The sequence below is a fragment of the Girardinichthys multiradiatus genome, chromosome 3 (assembly GCF_021462225.1).
Source record: "Girardinichthys multiradiatus isolate DD_20200921_A chromosome 3, DD_fGirMul_XY1, whole genome shotgun sequence".
Lineage (NCBI taxonomy): Eukaryota > Metazoa > Chordata > Actinopteri > Cyprinodontiformes > Goodeidae > Girardinichthys > Girardinichthys multiradiatus.
The window spans coordinates 37,736,276-37,760,751 of NC_061796.1; the positions used below are offsets into that span (position 1 = coordinate 37,736,276).

At 37.8% G+C, this 24,476-nt stretch overlaps 2 protein-coding genes and 1 non-coding gene across 3 annotated transcripts; 2 read left to right on the top strand and 1 right to left on the bottom strand.

The window, feature by feature from the left end:
• The first annotated feature begins 85 nt into the window (after positions 1-85).
• On the top strand, positions 86-6,827 carry ppp1r8b (protein phosphatase 1, regulatory subunit 8b). Its single transcript, XM_047360271.1, has 7 exons — positions 86-205; positions 590-650; positions 925-1,078; positions 2,463-2,680; positions 4,644-4,788; positions 5,212-5,276; positions 5,414-6,827. Exons 1-7 carry the CDS (start codon positions 153-155, stop codon positions 5,765-5,767), a joined length of 1,050 nt encoding a protein of 349 aa, XP_047216227.1. The 5' UTR covers positions 86-152; the 3' UTR covers positions 5,768-6,827.
• Positions 718-859, top strand: LOC124866432. The gene has a single exon (XR_007037813.1). It is a non-coding gene; the product is annotated as a small Cajal body-specific RNA 1 (non-coding RNA).
• Positions 6,828-11,228: 4,401 nt separating the features above from the next.
• On the bottom strand, positions 11,229-23,429 carry LOC124863016 (cytochrome P450 4B1). Its single transcript, XM_047357252.1, has 12 exons — positions 23,103-23,429; positions 21,981-22,125; positions 21,834-21,878; positions 21,600-21,727; positions 19,777-19,901; positions 19,495-19,649; positions 19,287-19,393; positions 16,208-16,398; positions 15,981-16,114; positions 15,525-15,589; positions 12,835-12,917; positions 11,229-12,502 (listed from the first exon to the last, which is right to left on the bottom strand). Exons 1-12 carry the CDS (start codon positions 23,289-23,291, stop codon positions 12,325-12,327), a joined length of 1,545 nt encoding a protein of 514 aa, XP_047213208.1. The 5' UTR covers positions 23,292-23,429; the 3' UTR covers positions 11,229-12,324.
• Between the last annotated feature and the right edge of the window lie 1,047 nt (positions 23,430-24,476).

Sequence of the window (24,476 nt, forward strand, 5' to 3'; positions counted from 1 at the left end):
TAGATATTTCCCTGATTTGCCTTCGTCACGCATGGATAACTTATTAAACTGGTGTCTATGGTGGCTTTGGGCGAAATTTTAAACTACAACTCCCAGAAACCCTCAGCAAGGTTCTCCCAAGATGCATCTCGGCGTTAATGCGCTGAGGCAAGATGGCGAGTAAAACAGGCAAAGACGGTCCTCCTCCTTTTGATTGTCCATCATGGTGAGGCAAATGCACACACCAAAGTAGTAGCAGGTTGTTTCCAGCACATTATTAGTTGCAAACGAACAGAACGACGAACTTTAGAGTGTTTATTAAAACTTTTATCACAGATAAAAGCTTACCATTTCTGTAGCTAACATTAGCATTAAGTCAAGCTAGCAGGCTAACCCGTCAATGATGTTGGCAATGAATTAGCCTAAAAATCATTGCATCATGTTCTCAATCTGCTGAATCTAGTCTCCAAACATAAAAAATATCGGAGATAAAAAAAAAAACAGTTAACATTTTCGTGACAGATTTCCTCCTTGACTGGATAAATGTGACTTCTGCAGTGTTTAGACTGAAAAAAATTCCTCACAGGATTATCTAACCTTTTGCTTGCAGGGCAGGCAAACCACCCACAGGACTCCATCTGGACGTGATGAAGGGGGACAAATTGATAGAGGTAACAAACTTGAAAGATCTACCTTAACAATACAGTGGTCGTTTCAATGCATGCAGTTGTTAAAAATGTGCACCAGATACGAGCTTGACAGTCTGCTGTGTCCCAGATGTGGCTGTTAGGCTTCAAACGGTGCGAGAATAACATCAGCCATGAGATTTAAGCCCTTCAGTGGAAGCAACACTGAAGAGTTATAACTCAGAGGCACAGATGCATCATGCGTAGCTGATTTAGTTGTGCTTTCAGCGTGTTATTCACAGTCTTTTTCTCCTTGTAGAAACTGATCATAGATGAGAAGAAGTTTTACCTGTTTGGGAGGAACCCTGACTGGTGTGACTTCACCATTGACCATCAGTCCTGCTCTCGGGTTCATTCGGCATTAATCTACCACAAACACCTAAAAAGGGTCTTCCTCATAGACCTAAACAGCAGTAAGACATTACCCATAATCACACTTTCCTACTCATTTTCCTTTGGTGTGGTAAATGTGTGGCTAGAATTTAAATTGCACAGAAAATCTACCATTGCCCCCAAAATGTTAGTTAATATAGTCAGGAAACAATTATATTATTGCAACTATTTTGTCAACCTTGTACATCAAAAATACTTTTCTGGTTCATAACAGTAAGCTGTTCTGATTGTCTTTAAAACATCTAATATATTCTGCAATTTTTATAAGATAATAAGTATATTATAGTATTCAAGTTTTTTCTTAGAGATGCACTGATCACCAGTTTTGTTCAGTTCTGACCTGTTGATATTGATTTTGGCCGATTCAGATTTCTGTTTAAGAACTACAAAAATAACAATAAAATAACTTTGCCTAAAATCTGGATAAATAGAAATTTAACAATAAAATGATGAATAAGTCTTTCTAAAAAAAAATCAGCTCAATATTACGAAGCTTTCTCACATTACTTCACAGAAAATCTACAAGTAACAGTTAAATCCTCAACGTTCTGGCTGAAACCCAACTAAAAACTATTACGAACCTTTGCAAGTTAGATTAAAGCCCACAATCCCTTTCTTCTTTCTTTTTTTGCACACCTGTAAATGTAACCTGCACCATATAAGATTTGGATACATTGTTCAAAATAAACAATAGTTGTGTCCAATTTATATTCTATTTATAAATCCCACTGATTTAGTGTTGCAGGTTGGATTGGCAAATCATTTATGCGTTCGTTGTAACTCGAAGCCTCTCTGTTGTGAACAATCATTAATTATTTATTAAGACCAAACACTCAGAAGAAGCCTCTAGCAAACCATAATGATTAAACTGGATTTTACAATTATAAAAAAATATATATATTTGAAAACAAAGACAAAATTAGTTTTCACTGCGTTTCACTTTTTTGATATTTAGTGTCAGTGCTTCTGCGTGGTGGTTCACACTACTGTTTAATTGGAGCCGCAATCAGACTTTAGTCTGAACGGTTCACGACCCCAAAGCTTCAGTTAGTAACTTTGAATTGTGTTGTCAGCGTGACTTATGCTGATATGGTGCGTTCACTGATTGGAAAAATATGTGGTAGTTTCAGCTTTTGTCCAGCCAGTCAGTGATAAGGGCCGATCAAGCTTAAAACTGGTAAATTTCTTGTTGCATCTCTGGAAATATTACAAACTCTTGGTTGACATTGTTCCAGTTTAGTGAACGGACTGATTACAGGAGCTTATAATAATGCTAGAACACAGTCTTATTAGACATTAATATAAACTTCAACACATTTGTATGTGTAATACAATGTCAATAAAACATTTTTCACCAACTTTTACGGTTTATTAATATTTGGCTTTTCCTTTTTTTTTTTTCAGCACACGGTACTTTCTTAGGGCACATTCGCCTTGAGCCCCACAAGCCTCAGCAAGTTCCCATAGACTCGACGATATCTTTTGGGGCTTCCACACGGACCTACACTATTAGAGAGAAGCCCCAAACCCAAGGCACCGCTGGCACAGGAGACAGTAAGACAGGAGATGAAGAGGAACTCAAAGGACTACTTGGACTTCCAGAGGAAGAGACAGAGCTAGAGGTACATTACTGTTATTTTTCTCATTGGTATCAAATAGGTTTTAATGTTATCAACTCTTTTGTGGTCATATTTGGTCTATTATTTGGATGGGCTAATTACTTTACTTAATTGCTTTGCTCTTCCTTTTACCTTACTACATGTTCTGCTTTGTGTGACATCATTTTATGTATTCATTTATGTAAAGTGCCTTGAAATGACATGTTGTGAATTGGCTCTATATACATAAGCAGAATTGAATAAGGTGGCCACCCATATTTGTAATCAGGATAACCACAGCATGAACTAGTTTCTATGCATGATTTTTACTAACAGAATATTTCACTCCTCAAAATGTAAACATTACTTTCTAGTCTTTTTTTCTGCATTTGGGTTTACACGTACATCTCAACAAATCTGAATATTGTAGAAAAAGTTCTAATTTCAGAAAGTGAATCTTATGTGAAATATTTGAAGCCTTTATTTCTTGTAATTGATGATTATTGCTTACAGATAATAAGAATCCATAGTTCAGTGTCTCAGAAAATAAGAATATTATATAACCAATATTTTAAAAAAAGCATTTATGATGTATAAATGTTGCCATATCATGGCCTACACAATCATGGGGGAGACTGCTGACCTGACAGATGTTCAGATGACATTATTGACACCCTCCACGAGAAAGATGAGCCACAAAAGCTCACCGAAAAAGATAAAGAAGCTTAGTGTTTACAGAGTGCTGTTTCCAATCATATTCATAGAAGGTTGAGTGGAAGGAAAAAGTGCACCAGCAAAAGATAACCACAGCCTTGAGAGGGTTGTCAATCAAAATCCATTCAGGAATTTAGGGATGCTCCACAAGGAGTGGACTGATGCCGAGATCAGTGCATGACAATCCACTACAGAAAGATGAATCCTACACATGGGCTACAAATGTCGCATTCCTCGTGATAAGCAACTCTTGAACTAGACAGAGAGAAAAATAACCTGACTGTTGCTCAGTGGTCCAAAGTCCTCTTTTCAGGTGTAGGTAAAGTTTCCATTTCATTTGCAAATCAAGGTCCCAGACTCTGGACGAAGAATAGAGGCACAGAATCCATGTTGCCCAGTGTAAGGTTTCCACAGTCCGGGATGGTTTGGGGTGCCATGTCATCTGCTGGTGTTGGTCCACTATGTTTTCTGAAGTCTGCAGTCAATGTAGTCATCTACTAGGAAATTTTAGATAACTTCCGCTGCAAAGCTTTATGGAGACTTGGCTCCTGCCCACACTGCCAGAGGTACCAGGTTCAATCACCATGGGGCGTTACTGTGCTTGACTGGCCAGCAAACTCACCTCACCTCACCTGACCTGGACCCCTTAGAGAATCTATGGGCCATTGTTAAGTGGAAGATAAGAGACACCAGAACCAACAATGCAGATGACCTGAAGGCAACCGGGCTTCCATCACATCTCAGCAGAACCACAGACCGATCGCCTCCATGCAGTATTGAGTGCATAGAAATGGACATACTTTTCAGAAGCTGTTTACAGTATCATTTGTTTTCTTGATAATATGTAATGTTCTTATTTTCTTAGACACTGAATTCTGGGTTTTCATTATCTGTAAGCCATAATCATAAAACCTACAGGAAATAAAGGCTGGAAATGTTTAACTCTGTGTTGGAACTTTACATGAGTTTCACTTGGGCTTATCCATAGAAGTGATGTTTTAAGGAGCTATTTATTGCATAAAAGGGGCAAACGTTTGTTTTGTTAAATACAGAAAAAACCTGTTTTGAGTGAAAATATATTTTTACATTGTTATTGTCGGTGAGATTTTAGCTATTTATAATTCCTTTCTATTTACAATTAATCTCTTTATGTCTCTGAGGTTACTCATGCTTCACATTATTGTCCAGCCCAGTGCCGTATAATTTAGGAAAATGGTCATTTTTTGCTATAATAATAACTTTCCATTTTTTTATGTCGTCTTTGATCATCCAGAATCTTACAGAGTTTAACACGGCTCACAACAAGCGCATCTCCATCTTGACGATCGAGGAAGGCAACCTGGAAATCCAGCGACCAAAGAGGAAACGCAAGAACTCCAGAGTTACTTTCAATGAAGAAGACTCTATCATTAATCCAGGTAAATGTAGCAACAAATCTAGGAATAGATTGATGTTTGTGCTAGAATAGGTAAAACTTTCTCTGTTTTTTTTCTTGAATAACTCAATTTTTGATAACTCCTTTTAAGCCAAGATTTATCTTGGTTGTTTATAGTGTTTCAGTGGTGGCCTTAACAGGGTTCCAGAGTATGACCACATGATACTAGAAACTAGTTAACTCATTTGGGAAATGTTACTCATCTAAACTTAGAGCATAAAAAATGAATTATCTAAGAACTGATTTTAACAGACTGCCCACCAGAGAGCTGGATTTTAAGTTAATTGAATAAAATGTTGTTTTTTTTTTATTGTAACGTTTTTATTTAATCAGTGTGAGTCTGCACATTAATTGGTGAAATGAGTTAGTCTGATGCTCTGTGCAATGGTCTCTTTTATGGTTACAGAAGACATAGATCCCTCAGTTGGACGATTTAGAAATATGGTGCAGACAGCTGTCATCCCCATGAAGGTAACTCTTGTCTGTACATTTAAAATGATCCACACAGGTAACAGATTGTTTTACAAAGTGACTTTCTTTGTAGGGCTAATACATTCATGCTCTTCTGTATTGCTTGTTAAGTTGTTGTTCTATCATCCCTCTTATAGAAACGGAGATTCGACAGCCAGAATACACTGGGTTTGGATGACCTGGCTTCGAAGCGCATTCACGGCTACAATTTAGGTGGAGGCTTGTATGGGGACTTGCCTCCCACCAGCCATGAGAACAAGCCAACAGGAGCTCCAGGAGGTGCTGCTATGCAAGGCGGGCTTCCGCTGCCCTTCCCCAACCCGGCACCAGAGGTAGATCTGGCCCCAGAGGCTCCTCAGCCGCCGATCACCCTCAACCCCACACCGGTCACAGCCCCCTACCTCCCAGAGACCCTCAACGAGCCACGGAAAAAGAAGTACGCCAAAGAAGCTTGGCCGGGGAAGAAACCCACCCCGTCACTTCTCATCTAACCAGTTTTTTAACACTGCTGACTCTCAGGTTCCCAGCAGAAGCTTCAGGGACTGTGACCTGCCAGAGGTGGACTTCTTCACTTCTGTTTTTATTTGTTGTGTTATACAAGACGAGTGCTAAGTACTCTACACGTCCTCCACAAACTACATCAATAGCAGAACGGTTTAGTTTTAACAACAAAATACCTGGCAAAACCTATCAACTACAGAGTGTCCGTTATTACATGCTCATCTGAGTGATGGGCTATGTGGATATAATGATGGATTTATGTGTTAAATGGCTTTGATTTGATGTCAAGTTGTATTTTCTACATGTTTCAAATTTTTTTAACTCTTTCAGAATATTGATAAAAGTATTAAAAAAGGGTTGCAAAAAAGTGGTTTTATTGATATCTTACAGTGTGAAGTCAAGACAGCCCCAAGACTTCGAAACACAGTTGCATTTTATTTTTTATGATGGAATGAGATCAGCTATTTTACTCAGAATTGTTTTCAGTCTGTTTATTAAGCCAATATTGTCAGCTGAGGTGTCTTGTTACCCATAAAAGCCACTAGGTGGCGACTTGAGCAAACACTTCGTTTTCAATGAGAAGCTGAAAATGGCAATTTGGATTTGCAGCTTAAAGCAATTCACTTTCACAACAATATCCTATTATTTTTTAACTTTAGACTTTATTAATCTTATGTTATGTTTGATATAGTTGGCTTCCCATATTCTCAAAAGAAATATACTGTAAATATAATACTTTTTATTTTGTTATTTAGATGGACTTTTGCAAAGTACAAGTGCAGCAGATTGGACACTAGCACAATAACAAACAACTGCAACATAAAAGGTTACTAATAGTAGAAATGTTCAGATTCAGATTGTTGCACTGCATTAACATCTGTGAAATGTTACTGCCTTTAACAAGTGTTAAAGCTTAAATAAACCAGTGAAGAAAAAATCAAAAATGATGCACATATTAAAAGCTTTGACAGAAATCACAACAACACTGTAGTTCTGCTTTCCAGGATTTTCCCTTGAAAAAGATTGAAAATAAAGGTCTGGCAGCTTTGATTTATCGTCTATATCATCTGGTAAAGTTTGAGATAGTCTCTAAAAGAAAACGGCATTTGTTATTACCCTCCTTACCTTTGACATCTTGTAATCAATTTAAACCAGTTGCATTCCTAAGTCCCCTTAGAAGTCCTCTTTGCAGTTTGTGACAATGGGTTTGGGAAAGCAAACATGGAAAAAAGTGCTCTGGCCAGGTGAGACATTTATTTTAGGGAAGCTGGTCAGGTTTGATGGAAAGATGGATAAATATAAACACTGGGCTATCCTGGAAGAAAGCCTTTTAGATGCTGCAAAACACTCGAGACTGGAGCAGAGGTTCACTTTCAAACAGAACAACAATCCTAGAGATAACAGCCAGTTATGAAAGGTTAAGATTAAATCAGAGTCGTGTGTTAGGTGGTCCAGTCTTGAAGACTTGAAAATTCATTATGCAGAGAAGAATGGCCAGAAATGTCAGTCTCTACATAAAACTGGTGGAGACAAACCCCTATAAACAAAATATTTACTCAGGATGAATTCAAATGTGTGCCACACTTTTTATTAGTAGTATTATTGAAAGCCAAGCTGCACAATTATCTGCTACTTTGAGTTGGTCTGGCACATAAAATCCCAATAAAATACACAGTTTGTAGTTGTAAGGGTCCAAAACATGAAATTCAAGGTGTGTAAATACTTTTGAGAGGCACTCCCTGTGGAAAGTCTTTTCTGATCAGTGTGATGCATTCATAGTAAACTGGGTAATTAAAAGAAATTAAAATCGATGCACACCAGCAGGACAGTGTAACACTAAAGTTGTAGATTGAAAGATAAGTACTTTATCGTTTACTTTCTTTAATCTGCACTTTTTGACATCAAACTCAATCATTCATTTGCAGTTTGCAGCCTGGTTTTTTTTTCACTATGCCATTTTTACTGATCTCAAGTGTACACACCCCTGTCAAAATATTAGGTATATAAAGGCAACAATTTCTAAATCATTCCTAATTTATTTGCACATTTAATATGACACATGTACTGTACATTTAAAGTGTAAAACAAATAAGGAGAAAAGTGACAATAAATAAATAAGCTGTAATATCCTGCTGCATAAATGTGCACACCCTGAAATAAAGCACATTATGATTCAGCTCTACCTTAAGCTTGACTTCCATGCCACAGCACCCAATACTCAGGTGTTATTAAAATCCTTCTCATATCCCGGGTTGTTCTTTACAGTTTCGTAAATGCTTTGTAGAAGTCCCGGGATCAAATACAGTGAAATCATTTCAGACTTCCTGTTATTCTTAAGACTGTCCATGGAGTTAGACATTCACTATTGACCTAATTTAAATGATAAAACGTACTTTGATGATAGGTCAGACACGGTCAGTGAACTTACAGCTGTAGGAATAAGAGCTGGGCACAGCTTTTAAATGCATGTGGAAAGAAATAACTTTAGTTAAACCTTTTAGGTTATTTGACCTGTACGCACTGACCTACACTGATCGATCAACCACGTGCAACACGAAGGTGTGCTAACCATGAACCACTGCAACTGAATATAACGGTTTCTTATCATTTTTAACATGTTATCAAGGCAAACCTCTAAGATAGATTTTAAACTCTGTGATGGTAACAGGAGAGATATTAATGCTTCTACGCAGACTCCATCGTGGTGATTTTTTAAAGGTTTTTGTGGCATTGGTAGCCTTCATTTACTACTAGCTGAACAGGAAGAAGGGCAGCGAGAATAAGAAGACATGCAACAAATGGCCCAGGGGTGGGGACATCTGCGTTGAGGACTGTAGATCTCTGCATGCGGTGTGCTTGCTCAGTGGTTGAGCACAGTGGGTTGCTCCCTACTGTGATTTTTCAGACACTTGTTAAGGTATTTTCTGTTCATAATAAATATTGAAAATTGTAGCTGTAGAAATAGTGAGCTTGCCCTCTCTCTGCTTGCTGTTGGTTTTAAACCTGTTCTCCAACAGTTATGAGCTCCTGTGTTTTTACTACTGTACTCATAATAAATGCATTTCTCAAAGAATGCCACCAGTAAAAACACATCCCAAGAATTTTAATTGTTATGGTTTAAAAAAAACACTAATGTGACATCATAGGGTTCCTTTGGTTTAAAATAATTATAATGATATGCCAGAGAAAGTACCAGAATTACTCGGGCGCTGGCCCTCCCTAACCTACTGCACACTGCGGGTCAGCCACCTTAAAGAAGGTTACTTCACTTTTGCATTGCCCGCCTGAATGAGATATTCGACCGTTTGGAAATGTTAAAAAAACAAGGACAGTCATGGCTTAGAAACTAAGGGATCATCAGCAATTCAGTTTTATCAAGGTAAAACTGTTTCAAAGCAACCTTTTATCTGCATGTTTGTTAAGGAGCATAAGCAGATGCCTCCACAAAAAACAGCAACGTTCAGCTTGTTACAATCTTATTGTTACAGAATGCATCATATTCTGCAAAATAGCACTTCAAAAATAAAATGTAGCAATTTCTGTAGGAAAAATATAGTCTCTGTAATAATATAATAATAAACGGCCTGGCCAAAAAAAAAAGTTGCCACCAGCACACATTTGCTGTGGCACTGTTTCGATAAGCTTCTGCAATGCCACAAGATCTCTTTCCACCCAGTGTTGCATTAATTTTTCTTGTATTGATGATGGTAGAGTCTGACTGCTGCACAAAGCCTTCTCCAGCACATCCCTAAGATTCTCCATGGGGTTAAGGTCCGGCCTCTGAGGTGGCCAATCCACATGTGAGAATGATTTATCATCCTCCCCGAACCACTCTTTCACAATTCGAGCCAGGTGAATCCTGGCATTGCCATCTTGGAATATGCCCGAGCCATCAGGGAAGAAAAAATCCATTGATGGACTAACCTGGTCATTCAGTATATTCAGGTAGTCAGCTGACCTTATTCTTTGAACACATACTGTTGCTGAACCCAGACCTGACCAACCCCAGATCATAGCACTGCCCCCACAGGCTTGTACAGTAGGCACTAGGCATGATGGGTGCATCACTTCACCTGCCTCTCTTCTTACCCTGATGCGCCCATCACTTTGGAACAGGGTAAATCTGGACTCATCAGACCATATGACCTTCTTCCATTGCTGCAGAGTCCAATCTTTATTCCCAGTTAGCCTCACTGATTAGTGGTTTTCTTAAGGCTACACAGTTGTTCAGTTCCAATCCCTTGAGTTCCCTTCACACTATGCGCATGGAAATGCGGCAATAGAGTTCTACTGTTTTTCTTCGATTTGATTTAATCAAATGTTTAAGTGATCGCAAATCATGATCATTCAGGGTGTTTTCCGGCCACATTCCTTTTTTGAAGATGATGGGTCCCCCACTATCCTTCCAGTTTTTAATAATGTGTTGAACAGTTCTTAACCCAGTTTTGCTAGTTTCTGGAATCTCCTTGGATGTTTTCTCTGCTTGATGCATGCCAGTGATTTGACCCTTCTGAAACAGACTGACATCTTTTCCACAACCACGGGATGTGTCTTTGACACGGTTGTTTAAGAAATGAGAAGCAACTCATTGCACCAGTTAAATAACTTGTTGCCAGCTGAAACATAATCGCCCATGCAGTAATTATCCAATGGGAGGCTCGTACTTATATGCTTAGTTAAATCCAGGTGGCGACTTATTTTTTGGCCATGCAGTGTGTATGTCCATGTATTAAAATGTTATTAATACTAGAACAGCACGCATCAAGCACAGACCTCCACCAAGGCAATAGGGTTATTGAAACATGTCAGCTTTGTTCTATGCTGATGAGCTATACTTTGGGTGACTTCTGGCCCCTGCATGGCAGCTGCTGACTGGGTGAGGAACCATGTGGAAATTCCCAAGTTGTCCCACCTTGGTCTGGCAATAATAAATAAGCCTTCAAAAACATCTTGAATCCAGATGATTCACCACCACCAAAATCTAATCATATGTTCCTTGTTCAAATACACTTCCTGTCTGAAAGTGTAATTCAAATCTGTTGATAAGTTTTTGAGTTATTTTTCAAACAGACAGTTCAAACAGACAGTTCAAACAGACAGGACAAATGGACAAACCAAAGCAGACATAAACACAACCTCCTTGGCAAAGGTAATAAAGTACAGATAGCATTATTAAAACTGTAATATTTAATATTTTGTATTTTTGCAGCAGTGCACAATTTTGGGGTTTTTGATTTTCTTGTAAAGCCATGTGTTTTATATAAAACATGTTTTGTGCAAGTATCATGATCGCAAGGTGTTTTTACAAAAAGTTATCAGAATCTCACACTGGCCTCACACTGATGTGTGTTTCATAGTGTATAAACCTCACTCCCTATTTCTCTCATTTTTACCATCAAAGTTTTTACTCATGAAGCTTGCATGGAAAATAAATGTATATTCTAGTCTCACTTATTTTAATTCAAAAAAGTCTTCTTTATTTTTGCCCCGACAACAGAAACATAACTTATATTTCTAGCTGCAGCTGTGTTTTTAGATGTTACATTAAATACAGCATGTAAATAAACTGCACAAAATCACACACTATTTTAGTCACATTCTGCAGTATTACAACAATCTGTTTTATTATATTCAGATGCTTATACTTCAAAATGAAGCTAATCTTGAAATATATAACAAGGCTATTTCTGCATAAACAGTGGACAGAAAGTGTGATTATCATCCAAGGACTTTCCCCTTAAGTCTTATTCTAAGCTTTCTCCCAGGTTGCTAGGACCATACTCCATTGAATCTGTTCTCAGTTCTTCCACCGTTCGCCTGAAGCTGCCATCTCATCTCTGTGTTCAACCTACCTTCCACGACTCGCAAATCAAACTGGCCGAGAACCCTCAGGATCTCCCCTTCCTCTTCAAACAATAAGCTCACTACCTATTTATTACATCCTGTCCGTTTCATCTTTGCCACCTTCAAACGTTCAACTAATAGTTACCTCTCTTCCTCAGTGCCGGATCAGAATCCAGTCTGAAACCCAGACGAGCCACCTCTGCATTATTCTCAATAAACCCTGTAAACTCTGTAGCATTCAGGAGCTAAGGGTCTTACTCAGGGACCCAGAGTGGGAGGCTGTAGGACTTGAACCAGGGTACTTGTGGCCTCTCCAGGACACAAATGCCCTGCTCTCTTAACCACTAGACCACCTTTCCCCCACTCCTCTAGTGAAAGCTGTTATGTTAAATTAAATATAGCATGTTAATAAACTGCACTCAATCACACTTTGTTTTGTCACATTCCGCAATATTACAACAATCTGATTTATTATAATCAGATGCTTATACTTCAAAATAAAGCTAATTTCCAAATATATAACAAGCATATTTCTGCATATACAGTGCAAATGTTCCCTTATAAATTTATCAATTTAAAGTTTTAAAACACATATAAAAACAAAATAAATGTAATTGTTAAGATACATTGGTGTAAATATCTTCTCAAATTTTACTTAAATTTTAATCTACTTGAATAATCATCTTCAACAGCTTTTTCTCCATCACATTTCTGGCTCCACTGGTTTGATCTTGATGTGGATGCCATTAAGCGAACGCAGAACCAATCTCGGAATCATCTTAGGTTTACTTTCAGCGTCCTCCATCAGCTGGTACCGCTTTAGTGTTAAAGCCGTCACCACCTTCATCTCATTCATAGCAAATGTCTGGCCGATGCAGTTTCTGTAGGAAGAAAACATTAAGAAGGAAATTCAAATGATCTGCACAATAAATTTGGAGGAAGGAAACATGTTTATGTAGAACAGGATTAAGCAGAAAATAAAAGATCGAAACAACTTTTAGCACAACAGGTATGCCCTCACTCACTTCACCTTTCCTCTGCTTTACTCTAACCCCTAACAACAAAGCTTTTATTAGGCATGTAAAACTAGGTGTGGGTGCTAGATTACACAATCACAAACTGCAGACTGATAACAGGTTAAAGAGCTGGCTGAGAGCAGTTGTAAACAGAGGAGATCATTCAAACAGTCACACAGTCTCAGTTGTTTCCAAACCTTGGTCCAGCGGAGAAAGGCACAAATGCGTGAGGCGATCGCTTAGAGACATTTTCTGGGAGGAAACGCAGTGGGTCGAAGACCTATAACAACAAAGGAGGAGAGAAAACAGTTTCTTACAGTCATTAGGAAGGAAAGTACATCCTCATTCAAATCTTAGGATGTATAAGGACATAACACAAATGATCTGGGGTCTCATGTACAAAAGAGTGCGTAGCTTTCATACTAAACGTTTGTGGTATGGAGAAATTCTGAAACTTGCGCACAAAAAAATTAAGATGTACAAAACGATGCGTAGACATGTCACCGCACACGTAGCCTTCATACATCCCAATTTGCGATGGATTTGACATAGCTGCATGTGGCACTTGCACCGCCCGGTCCCCACCCCTAAATACATATGCAAAGTAGTATACCTATCAAGTGTCCAAATAACCATGGCAACGGTGCTGTGACAGTAAGCACCGTTGCCATGGTAAGACCTGGTTCCTTTTAGTGGAAAAACACTAAGAGTGTGTCTTCACGCCATGAGGGCCAGTTACAGCAAACCAACAACTACTTGAATGACATCAGCGACTCAAACCTGACAGAAAATCAAACGTTTGTCAGCTTGTACTTGTTTAGTTCTACAATGTGTGTATCTAAACCAAATGGCGCTGTCTAGCTGCTGCATTGAAGTCATTCATAACTCAATGCTGATCATATAATGATGTGCCTCCTATGTTTTTTATTAGGAAAACTTTCACGACACAGTGTGGGGTACGTTAAATCTTCACAACCATTCAGGATGTCATAAAAAAGTTAAAATGACCTAATAGCCAACATGGAGGTTTCCCAACACAACTATTATTTTTTTATTATTTATAAATATTTTGATAGTATAAAGGAATTATAAATTGAGGAGGCCATTGTGCCACTGCGTTGCCCATCACGTACAGGTTGCACACATATTGAATTAAATTTCTATTCATAAAAGCATTTTCACTTAGACCTGGTACCCTTATAGCAGTATGAGAGCAGTCCATGGCTCTGATTACATTCAGAAATCGGCTCCTTGCTGCAAATGAGAGCCACAGTTTAGGGGAATGTTTATATATCAGAGCAACATGTGGATGAGGCCGACCCAAAAGGCTGGCATGGCCCGGCTCAGGGATGACTGTTAAATACCCGACCTGTCAGTCAGCTCCCTCTGAAAAGCTCCGGTTAAAAGGACCACGCTTAGTAAGAACTGGAAATGGTACGCACGGTTCCTCCTGGTTTCCCTCTGTAACCCCGAGGCCAGCTCCGTGCAGAGCACCAAAATAATTGCCCTGGGCAATCTAAAGCGGCTGATAAGCCCTGCATCATCATGTGCCAACAGATCAGAACGATCTCTGACAAAAACTCTCCCCCTAACTTCTTCCATTGGCGATGTCATCCCACTGAGCCAAAGTTGCCATCGTTCCACAATAACGCTCAACTTTACGCATCTATTTATGGTCATGTGTGATTGTTTCCAGCTTGTCCAACATTTCATTTGCACAACAGAATGTGAAATTGATTGTCAATCAGTGTTGCTTCCTAAGTGGACAGTTTGATTTCACAGAAGTTTGATTTACTTGGAGTTATATTGTGTGGTTTAAGTGTTCCCTTTATTTTTTTGAGCAGTGTATATATAAATGAAGATTGTTGCAGAGATATCAAAGTGTTGAAGAAGACATGTAGTCCTGACCTGGAGTCATTTCTCATAAATTGTAAACTGTTTTATTTACAGAAGGAGTTCTCGTTTGTACTGGTTGGCGCTTACATACCACCTCAAGGCTCCACTCCAGATGCTGAAAAACTACTGGCTGAGCTGATTATAAATGTGGAGAAAAAGCATTCGGACTCTCTCATCATTGTTCTTGGGGATTTTAACAGTGCACAATTCTCCAATGAACTTCCCAAATACAGACATTAAATGTCCCACCAGCGCAATGTGACTGGTCCAAAAACACTCTGGACAACTGCTACACAACTTTAAAGGATGTATATCATGCTGTCACCAGGGCTGCTTTGGGACTTTCTGTCCACTCTCTGGTCCATCTCATCCCAACCTACAGGCAGAAATTTAAAGCTTCCAGCTGGACTGTTAAGTAGTGGACTGATGAGTCAAAGCAGATGTTACCCTGCTAAGGATGAAGTGTGAAATATGATCTTTTCCCCCTCCTCTTACCTAATTTGGTCTTTCTTCTTATCCTATTTTTACCTAACAGACTTTTAGATTACTTAGAAGGATTCATAGATTTTTAGATTTCTTAGAAGGATTGTATTACAACTATTTCATACCAGTAAAAGCCAAACATTATTAGTATTTGAAAGTTTGGACAAAAACTGTTATATACCAGTGATCCAGCTTAGAAGGATTCATAGATTTTTAGATTATTAGAAAGATTGGATTCGAACCAGTTCTTACCAGTAAACCCCCAAGGATTATTAATGTCATTTGATTTGTTTGTCTGTTGTTTGATTTTCTGTATCGTTGTAATGTTTTTCCTTATGTATAGCGCCTTGGGTGCCTTGTTGCTGAAAAGCGCTATATAAATAAACTTGACTTGATCTGTCCTTCTCTATTCATTTAATGACTGCTTTCTATAGTTTTGATCCAATTAACATTTACATTTTCCAATTACTAATTCAGTTATGTACATAGTAAACTCTTTATGACTTACATCAGGGTTTTCCCAGACAGTTGCATTTCTGTGAACTCCAAACACACTTACTCCGATAACAGAGCCTTTAAATCAGAAAAAAAAGCTGCATTTTAGTTAGGACAGTAAACAAAATGCAATAACAAAATGTGTATACTCCTCTACAGTCCTATAAAAATATACAGTCCTATATAAAAGAATGCTTAGAATGTCTCATAATATGAATCATAATATGAAAACGCTATCATGTGACTAAACAGAGTAATTAAGAATATACTGCACAGCACACATAGGAGACAAATGTTTTACTAATGGCACTTCAACTTGTTAATGTGTGCAGCTTTATGTTAGGCTCATTATGAAAAGTAAAACCAATTCAATTGGGCCTAAAGTTAACATTTCATCATCTCTTCTGAAGTTCACAGCAGTATCCATCAATTTAGTCCCTCTTTAAAATGACAAATTAAGGTCACTGACCTGCTGGCAATGTTCTTCCATCAAAGAAGGTGATGGGTTTGGTGATCTGCCTGGATATTCCTGGCACAGGGGGGTAAAGACGAAGGGATTCTTTGATGCACATTGTGGTGTATGGAATTTTGTTAAGATCCTCCCTTAATATGGGACAGAAACTTAATGTTAATCACAAAAAGATAATTATGGCCTGTATAGTATATAACCAATAAGTTTTCTTAGAGTAGGCATACCACTCCATAGTGTCTTTCCCTTGCAAAGCTTCACAAACTTCATCCCTGCAGAGCTTCTGGTGCTCTGGGTGGCAGGCCAAGCAGTAGAGGATGAACGAGAGGCCGCTGGCTGTGGTGTCGTGCCCCTCGAACATGAAGGTGTCCACTTCTGCTCGCAAATCTTCATCAGACAGGCCCTGCTGCTGTTCATCCTGATGATGGAATTAAAAACAAAAAGAATAATTGTGTTCTCAGGCTGGGTATTTGGCTTCCCCCTCTTCTGGATCATTTTAAGACCCCCATCAAACGTGGGGCCTATTTGACGCTGTTGTTGCTATGTATGCATTTATTGTTTGTCCATGTGGTTTTTTCTCTCTCAGTAGATGTAGAAGCAGACTTCTAGGGTGTTATCTTGTATACTTAATTCATATATCATTCTCCCTTTTGAATTTTGCCCCACCTCTCTCCTTTTCTTTCTTTTATCCCTTTTGTTTCCATCTCTGTGTCTAGGGCATTTAAAATAATCCCAAAGCAAGTTCTAATTAGTTTTTTTTTATATATCAGCTTTTGCGACAATGCTCCACTTGTGAAAGTAAATCTGTTGGGATTCTTCTTGGCAATCAGACAATTCTCACTGCTACTCTTGCAGACAGTACTCATAACTCATAAAAAGGATATGTAGAATATTTTGGTTACACAGTACATTTAAAATTATTTTGTCTACATTTTATGTTTTGACCAGTTGGTAAAACAGATCTGGTTATAAAATGGTTGACTTAGCACAAAACACGTTGGCAAACCTAAAACTAATATAGCTTTACTAAACACTTAGATGGTGAAAAGGCAAGAGGAAGGTAAGTTTAATTGAATACTTTAATTTTAAGGTCATATATTCCTAATGTGACTTTAAAATAAAATGTGTGAAGAACACTTTGGAAGGTTAACCACACTGTTGCTGCTATTTGTCTTGTTTTATGATTCTGTGGTAAATGTTCTTCAGTATGTGGGGTCATTGTCCCCATATCTCCCTTCTACCACTGAGCTTCAGTTGGCCGACAGCCACTTTGTTGTTTTGAAAGATATCTTTATGAGTTTTAGAGTTGATAAAAGAAGCAGAAAATACTCAAAGTTTATATTTTTCAGTACTGTCTAAAGTTTTTCCCTTCAGCTTTTTGGCACAAAGAGACAAAGACCTGAAACGTTGCTTTAACAGAGGACATTAATATGCAGAACATGCTTACTTACTGAATCACCTCTGGCTGCTTTAACACTGTGACCTAGTGTACCTTATCTTTGATCTCCTATCAGGTTTATGTAACCCTTTTTTCATTTAGATTTATTTATACAGTGCCGGCCACATCTGATAAAAAAAAGTAAAAGCCGTAATGTATATTAATCTTTTTACCGCAATAGCATAATTTGATAGAATCCTCTGTCTTCTACTCTTTAGTTCACCCCACAGGTTTTTAGTAGTATTTAGGTCTGGGGACTGAGGAAGCCACAAAAGCACGTTGATTTTGTGACTGGTGAAGCATTTCTGTGACCCACTGACGATCAATTTTTAGTTTACTAGTAAATGTCAACAGAATTTTATTTAAATGCTCCTGGTATTTCAAAGAGTACTTGATATTGTGCACTTTAAACAGTTTCACATGGTCTTTGAAAGAGAGACACAGATCCTGCACTAAATTTAACAGTGAGCATTAGAGGCTTTTTCACATATTAATTATCTTGTTTCCTGCCAAACCTGGACTGTTTGTTGCTAAAAATCTCACCCTTGGTCTTATTTGACTAAAACGCACAGTTCAAGTTAAGGTCCCAGAAGAGTTTGAGAACTCTGCATGTTTACGCTTGAGGTGGGAGAAGTCTTTTTGTTTTCTGGCATACCTCCCAAACAACCGCTTGGCATATAGATACTGTTTAACGGTTATTCTGGAGACTTAGTGACCACTCTTCTCTTTGCTGCCTTTCTCTTAACAATGAGCTTCGGCGAATTGTTTGACCTCCCTTACCATCATTTCCTGTGTGTGAAGACAAAATGGTTCCTAACCCTAACCCTGGTGGCAGGGGGACTTGACTTTATGGGGTTTAGTTAGAACTGTTTCTCTTGAATACATGTCTGACTGCTGTAAACTGTTCTCCCTGCGCATGGCAATCGATAAAGCTGACTTGAGACGATCTCTGATCTCTTCCCTTGGTAAACACACATTTGTCCGCAGCAATACATCAGCATCATTATTATCATTATTATTTGTATTAGTAAAAGCCTTATCTCACATTATTTAGGTTAATAGAAAGTCAGATTAACTTGAAAAAATAAAGTGTTTTAGACATTTATTTCAAACAGGTTTGTTGGGGGTACCAATAATTGTGCCACATATGATTTTGTTAGAAACCCTTCTTTTTCCTATTGTGGGACTTTTTTCTACCCTGAATAAATGTAGTGTTTAAAAAGATGAAGTTGTTTAAGTGCTTTTACACATCTTTACCAGGTTTGCCATAAAATCTTCCCTAATTTGATACCTGAGGTGGGCTGCACGGTGGCACAGCTGGTAGCACCATTGCCTTGCAGCAAGAAGGTCCTGGGTTTGACTCCTGGCTGTGGGTCTTACTGCATGGAGTTTGCATGTTCTCCATGTGCATGCATGGGTTCTCTCCAGGTACTCCGGCTTCCACCCACAGACCAAAAACATGACTGCTAGGTTAATTGGTCTCTCTAAATGCCCTTAGGCATGAATGGTTGTATGTATGGTTGTTTGTCCTGTGTGTCTCTGTGTTGCCCTGCGATAGACTGGCGACCTGTACAGGGTGTATCTCGCCTAAGGACTGCTAGAGATAGGCCCCCGCAACCCTGTAAGGAAGAAGTGGGTAAAGAAAATGGATGGATGGATGATGCCTGAGGTGCTTGCTGTGCATTTATTTGCCGTTTTGGGGGTTTGACAGTGTTTTTGCTTTAATTCATTTTGAAATACCTCATCATTTTAACTAAACATCAGGCAGTAATTTCAGTCAGCTCTCAGATAGCTTTGTCCTCACACTGAACAAATAAAAGACACATTTTTGGTTTATGAATCAATAGGTTTAAGCTGTTGTCACATACTCGTGCAAAGAGAAGAATGTCCAGAAAATCCAAATATCTCTTGGTCTGTGAGCGACTGAGCTCCGTCTCTTCCTTCAGGGCTTCTTTCCTCTTTTTGATAACCTCGTCTTGAAAAGAAAACAAACAAGAGTTTACTCTGTAACTGAACAGATTATACTGAACAAAGATGTCAGTTTTGTAAGTTAAACTGAACCAAGTTAGACCTTACATGTATGACTGTGAGACACCTTGCATGCTCTCCTGTATCTGAACCCATGTGGGCTGAGGTAGAAAATAAGGTCACTGTGGTATGGAAAAGTCCTCATTCGGAAGTTTATAAGATTGCTGAGCTCATATATCGCTTTGATGTAGGCATTTGTTCCCCTTACACATAAAACCAGGAAAACAAGACAGATTAAACCCTTATTCTGCTTGTAACTAAAGCAGCTGAACATGTTTTGAACTGAAGCAGAACCTAAAATGTTGATGTTTTAGGGCTTCATGGACTCACCCCTCTGTCTGGCAGTTGCTGCTGCAGCTAAAGGCACACTTCAGTATGCTATCAAGTGTCATGAGGCTGATGTGCTCAAACAATTCAAAGGTCTCGTTGGTTTTTGCATACGTTTCCCATTTGTCCTGGAAAAAAAAAATGAAAAAGGTGCATCATGTCAGCAGAAAAAAACTGATAGAAGCATTAATCTGAACAGTTGAGGTTTAAACTGCAGTTCTGGTTGAAAGTTTATATACACTCATCATCAGCATGAAGGTCGTTAATTTGGAGCATTTATTGGTTTATCTGTTCGTCCCTTTTTCAAGAGTTGGTTAATACAACATACAGAAAACCTATTAGAACTATGAGGGATATCTTGAATCAGTCATAAATATAAACACAGACTCAAACATACACACACACACACACACACACAAATATTTGGATATTTTCTCCTTAAGTTGCAGAGAAAGCACACATTTAGAAAGATTGGTAAAATTCCCTCTAAACATTTGAGCTTCTTCTGATCTAAACTGGTTGGTTTCCTGTCACAGGAATCTTCACTTCAAATTAAGAGCTACATGGCTGAAACTTACAGACCAACAGGACAGTGGTCTCAAATACAATGAAACTTGTTTTGAAATGGTTAGAGCAGGTGTGACAATGTGGTTCAGTTTGTGTTTACCACTTTTCCCTTATTCTTATTTCTGATTTATTTACTTTCGGTAGCTGGTCATAAAGCTTAAATTTAAACATTAGTTTGCAACTTTGCTTCACTTACTATCCCGGGTTTGTTTGTGTTAGCATTATGTTGCAGTTTCCGTCTATTTATATGTTTGGGTTAAAGCTATTACTTCTGGACTATTGGTTGAATTTGTTTATTTTGTTTCAAAGTATATTCATGGTATTTGTTTTCCTTTTTATTCACCATTGTTTGTCATAGTGTTTACTGCTTGAATGGCTGGATGATGTAACTGATTACCTTGCTGGGTTCTACCAATTAGAGGGTTTTCTGTGGAGCATTGCTTTGTTTGTTTTTCTTTAAAGTAACTTTTGAGTTAACTTCTATTACATGGTATATTTTGCAGATCCTTTCATTATGTAGATGAGTTTGTAAATTAGATTAGTAATTTTATTTTTTGTTTCTCTGTTTAGATTTTGTTTTTTTTCCTGTTTAATTGTGGCTTGGTCCACTCAAGTGCAGGTGTGTTGCCAACTGGCTATAAAAACAGTGAGTTCTTGGAAGCTTGAGGGGGGTTGTCAGAGTCAAAAGTATCAAATAAAAGTCAACAGAAGAATCTGAAAGCGGTGGCTGATGCTGTTTTCTTGTTCACCTTGCTGCTCCTTGATGACAACTTCACAGCAGGGTAACATCAAGGTTCTTAAATTGCCTTTATCTCAGCCCCATTTGAAATGTGTTGAATATGCTTTAAAGCCATATCCATGCAGGAAACCAATTTAAGTAAGCTCTGGCATTTCTGACAAGAGTAGTTGTTAAACAACCAACTGTGCTGACAGAGAATGGCTATAAATATTAGATCAGTTTACCAACAGTTTTTAGAGCTCATTTAAATTTTTGTTTATTAGTTTTATGTGTTTTTCAGTTGATACATTTCACATTACATTTTTAAAGTGGCATTTAATCAGGGTTGTGAAGACCTTTTACATCTGCTGTATGTATATTTCAATACAGCTTGAGATAAATAAAATTCAAAACAAATTAAAACTTGTAATTCACGTCATGTTTTTAAAAAGCGTTGAATTTGTAATGTTGTATAATCATTTTACTCTGGAATTAGAGTTAAGCAATATGTTTAATTACTATCAATTATTAAATGACATACCAGCATTGTTTTTACAGACTCTGACATCAGTTTCACGTATGGTTTTAAAACATCATAATGGAAACCTGGAGTCAGGAGCCTTCGGTGGCGAAACCATTTCTGTCCTTTTGACACCAATAAGCCATTTCCTAGAGAAAAATTAAGACACAATAAGAGTGAGTTAATTAACAATGTTAATAATGATTGCTGCATCAAGACAAAACTAACAAGTAGGAGAAGGTAAAGCGGTCTTACCAATCCAAGACTCAATGAACTTATATGCAAAATTATCCTTTGGCTCTATTAGGAAAAAAACAAATCAAAGCTTAGTTACATCGAGGTTTACGTCATGGTTATAATGCTGTAACAAAGAGTTAAAGTGAAAGAAAAACATGCTCCCACCTGTTGATGACAGTATAGTTTTTACATAATCTGGGTGGTGAATGTTGAGAATACAAGTTGTTGGGCCAAACCACAGAGGAAAAGCATAGGGATACTGCTCCCCCCACTTTATCACCTTGAACAGGTCGGTCCCATCTTGCTTAAACTAAAGGAGAAATAACAATACAATGCATAAAAATATGCAAACATGCATGTGCTAATATCCTGCACAAACTGGGATGTTTACACACGCATGTTCCTATTTGGATTAATTAAAATTCTAGTTAAAACAACGTCATGCAAAATATTTAAACATCTAATTAAAAAGCTTTATTACATATTGCAATTTAATTTCACGACTTCAAAAAAAAAATCATATTCACAGCATATGGTTAATAAAGGAAGCCTTAGTTATTATTAGTTTTAAATTGCTTTAAAACTAGCAAGTGTTTCATTAGAATGGTACCCGCTCAAACTCTTGAATTTCATCATGCCGTTTATTTCTGCAGAAAGACCCCAGAGCAGGAATTGAACCCAGGACCTTCTTGCTGCAAGGCAACAGTGCTACCAACTGCGCCACCATGCAATATATATATATATATAATACATATATATATATATATACATATATATATATTATATATATATATTATTACTTTTATAAAATATATATATATATATGTATATATATGTTTTTTTATTACTTTTATTTTATTTTTTCAAAATTACGAATTTTTATTTTCTTTGCTGTTATTTTGTCAGAATTATTTTTAAAATTAGACATTAATTGCTTTTATGATGAATGTTATATAAAAATAACATATAGGAATATGTTATTTTTATGTATTAGTAGTATCTCTACTTATAATAGCAATGACTAATATTTAACAGATATTTTTATCAAACTTATATTATTTTTAATTATCTGAGGGAATTTTGAGCCATTGTTTTCTGTGTATTATATTGTGCCAAACAAATCAACTAAAATAAACGATAAAAGGGTCGTATTATAAAACGTTCAACAATGCTCCAGATAACAATTTCAAACTTTAGGACAGAATAACACACTTTAGCTTTGACCCTTTGTTGAAGTTACATAAGGATGCAGCTGCTGCTTTGCGGGATGCCTCTGAAACGCGTTACCTCTAAAACATTTCCAAACAACAAGTGTCCCGGAGGTCCTGGAAAGGCTTCAAGACTCTGCGCTACAGCTTTCCGTTTGAGGAGGACGGTGGTTAATTTGTACACGGCGGCGACGAGACACAGCGCGGCGAGAAGTTGATGTATGTGAGGCCAGACCAGCGGGTATTTCACAAAACCTCCCAACTCCATGTCGACGATGTCCGTGCTGTGCAGAAGAAACGGGTCTCCCTCTGAACAGGCAGGCAGAGTGGCTTTGTGTTTGTGTGGCTCCCTGGGCGAAGTAGGCGGAGAATCTGCATGTCCGGGTGGGTTCTGCACTGAGAAATTCAACGAGGTTGAACAGCTAAATTGTTTCTGATCGTTACCAAGCAGTCTTCATTTTGACTGCGCATTTTTTTTAGTTACCTGTAATTTGGTCAAAATTTTATCCTTTTAGATTTAATTAAATTTTTGTCAAATTGAGTCCATGTTTTCTTCAGTCGATTAATTTTCCGTAAATGTAGTTGGCTTTAATATAAAATAATACAGGAATGCTTTTTGGGGCCTCTTGCATCTTGAAAATTAAAATGTTCACCTCCTAGGTGACAAACTTGTGGACCTTAGTAAAGTTAATGTATTTAAGTAATTAAATTAAAAAAGGAAATATGTTATATATGGGTTCATTACATAGTAATTACAGTGACATATTTAACTATTTAATACTGGTTATGCTTACAAAAATTAGCTTGAGGCTAATAGGAACCCACAACACAGTTTCTCAGAAAATTTAATTATTATACGAGACTGGCAAAACATAATTTTTAATGAAGAAATTTTATTTTAAGACCATGCTATGGCCTGCATAATCATGGAGACTTGAGATTTTGTCCAGCTGGTAACAAGGAGGGTAAACCACAAAAGCTCATTACTAAAGAAGTTGACTGTCCACACAATGCTGTATCCACGCACAATAATGGAAAGTTTAGTGGAGGGAAAAAGTGTTGTAGAAAAGGTGTACAGGCAGTAGGGATAACCACAACCTTAAAGAGGATTATGAAGCAAAGCCCATTTGAATTTTCAGAGGAGATTCAGAAGGTGAAGATGGCAGCTGGAGTCAGGGCATCCAGGGTCACTGCACAGAGGCATGTTCAGCACAGAAGTTACGACTGTCACATTTTTTGTATTAAGCCACTCATGAAGTACAAACGACATCAGAAGCATCTCACTTGGGCTATAAAGAGAAAATAGACTGGACTTTGGCTAATTTTGTATTTCATTTGGAAATGAAGGCCCCCCGAGTCTGAAGGAAGAAGGCAGGGGCACAGAATCCAGGTTGCTTAAGGTTGAGTTTAAGCCACTATTCTACACAGACCACGAATAATACGAATCACCAAG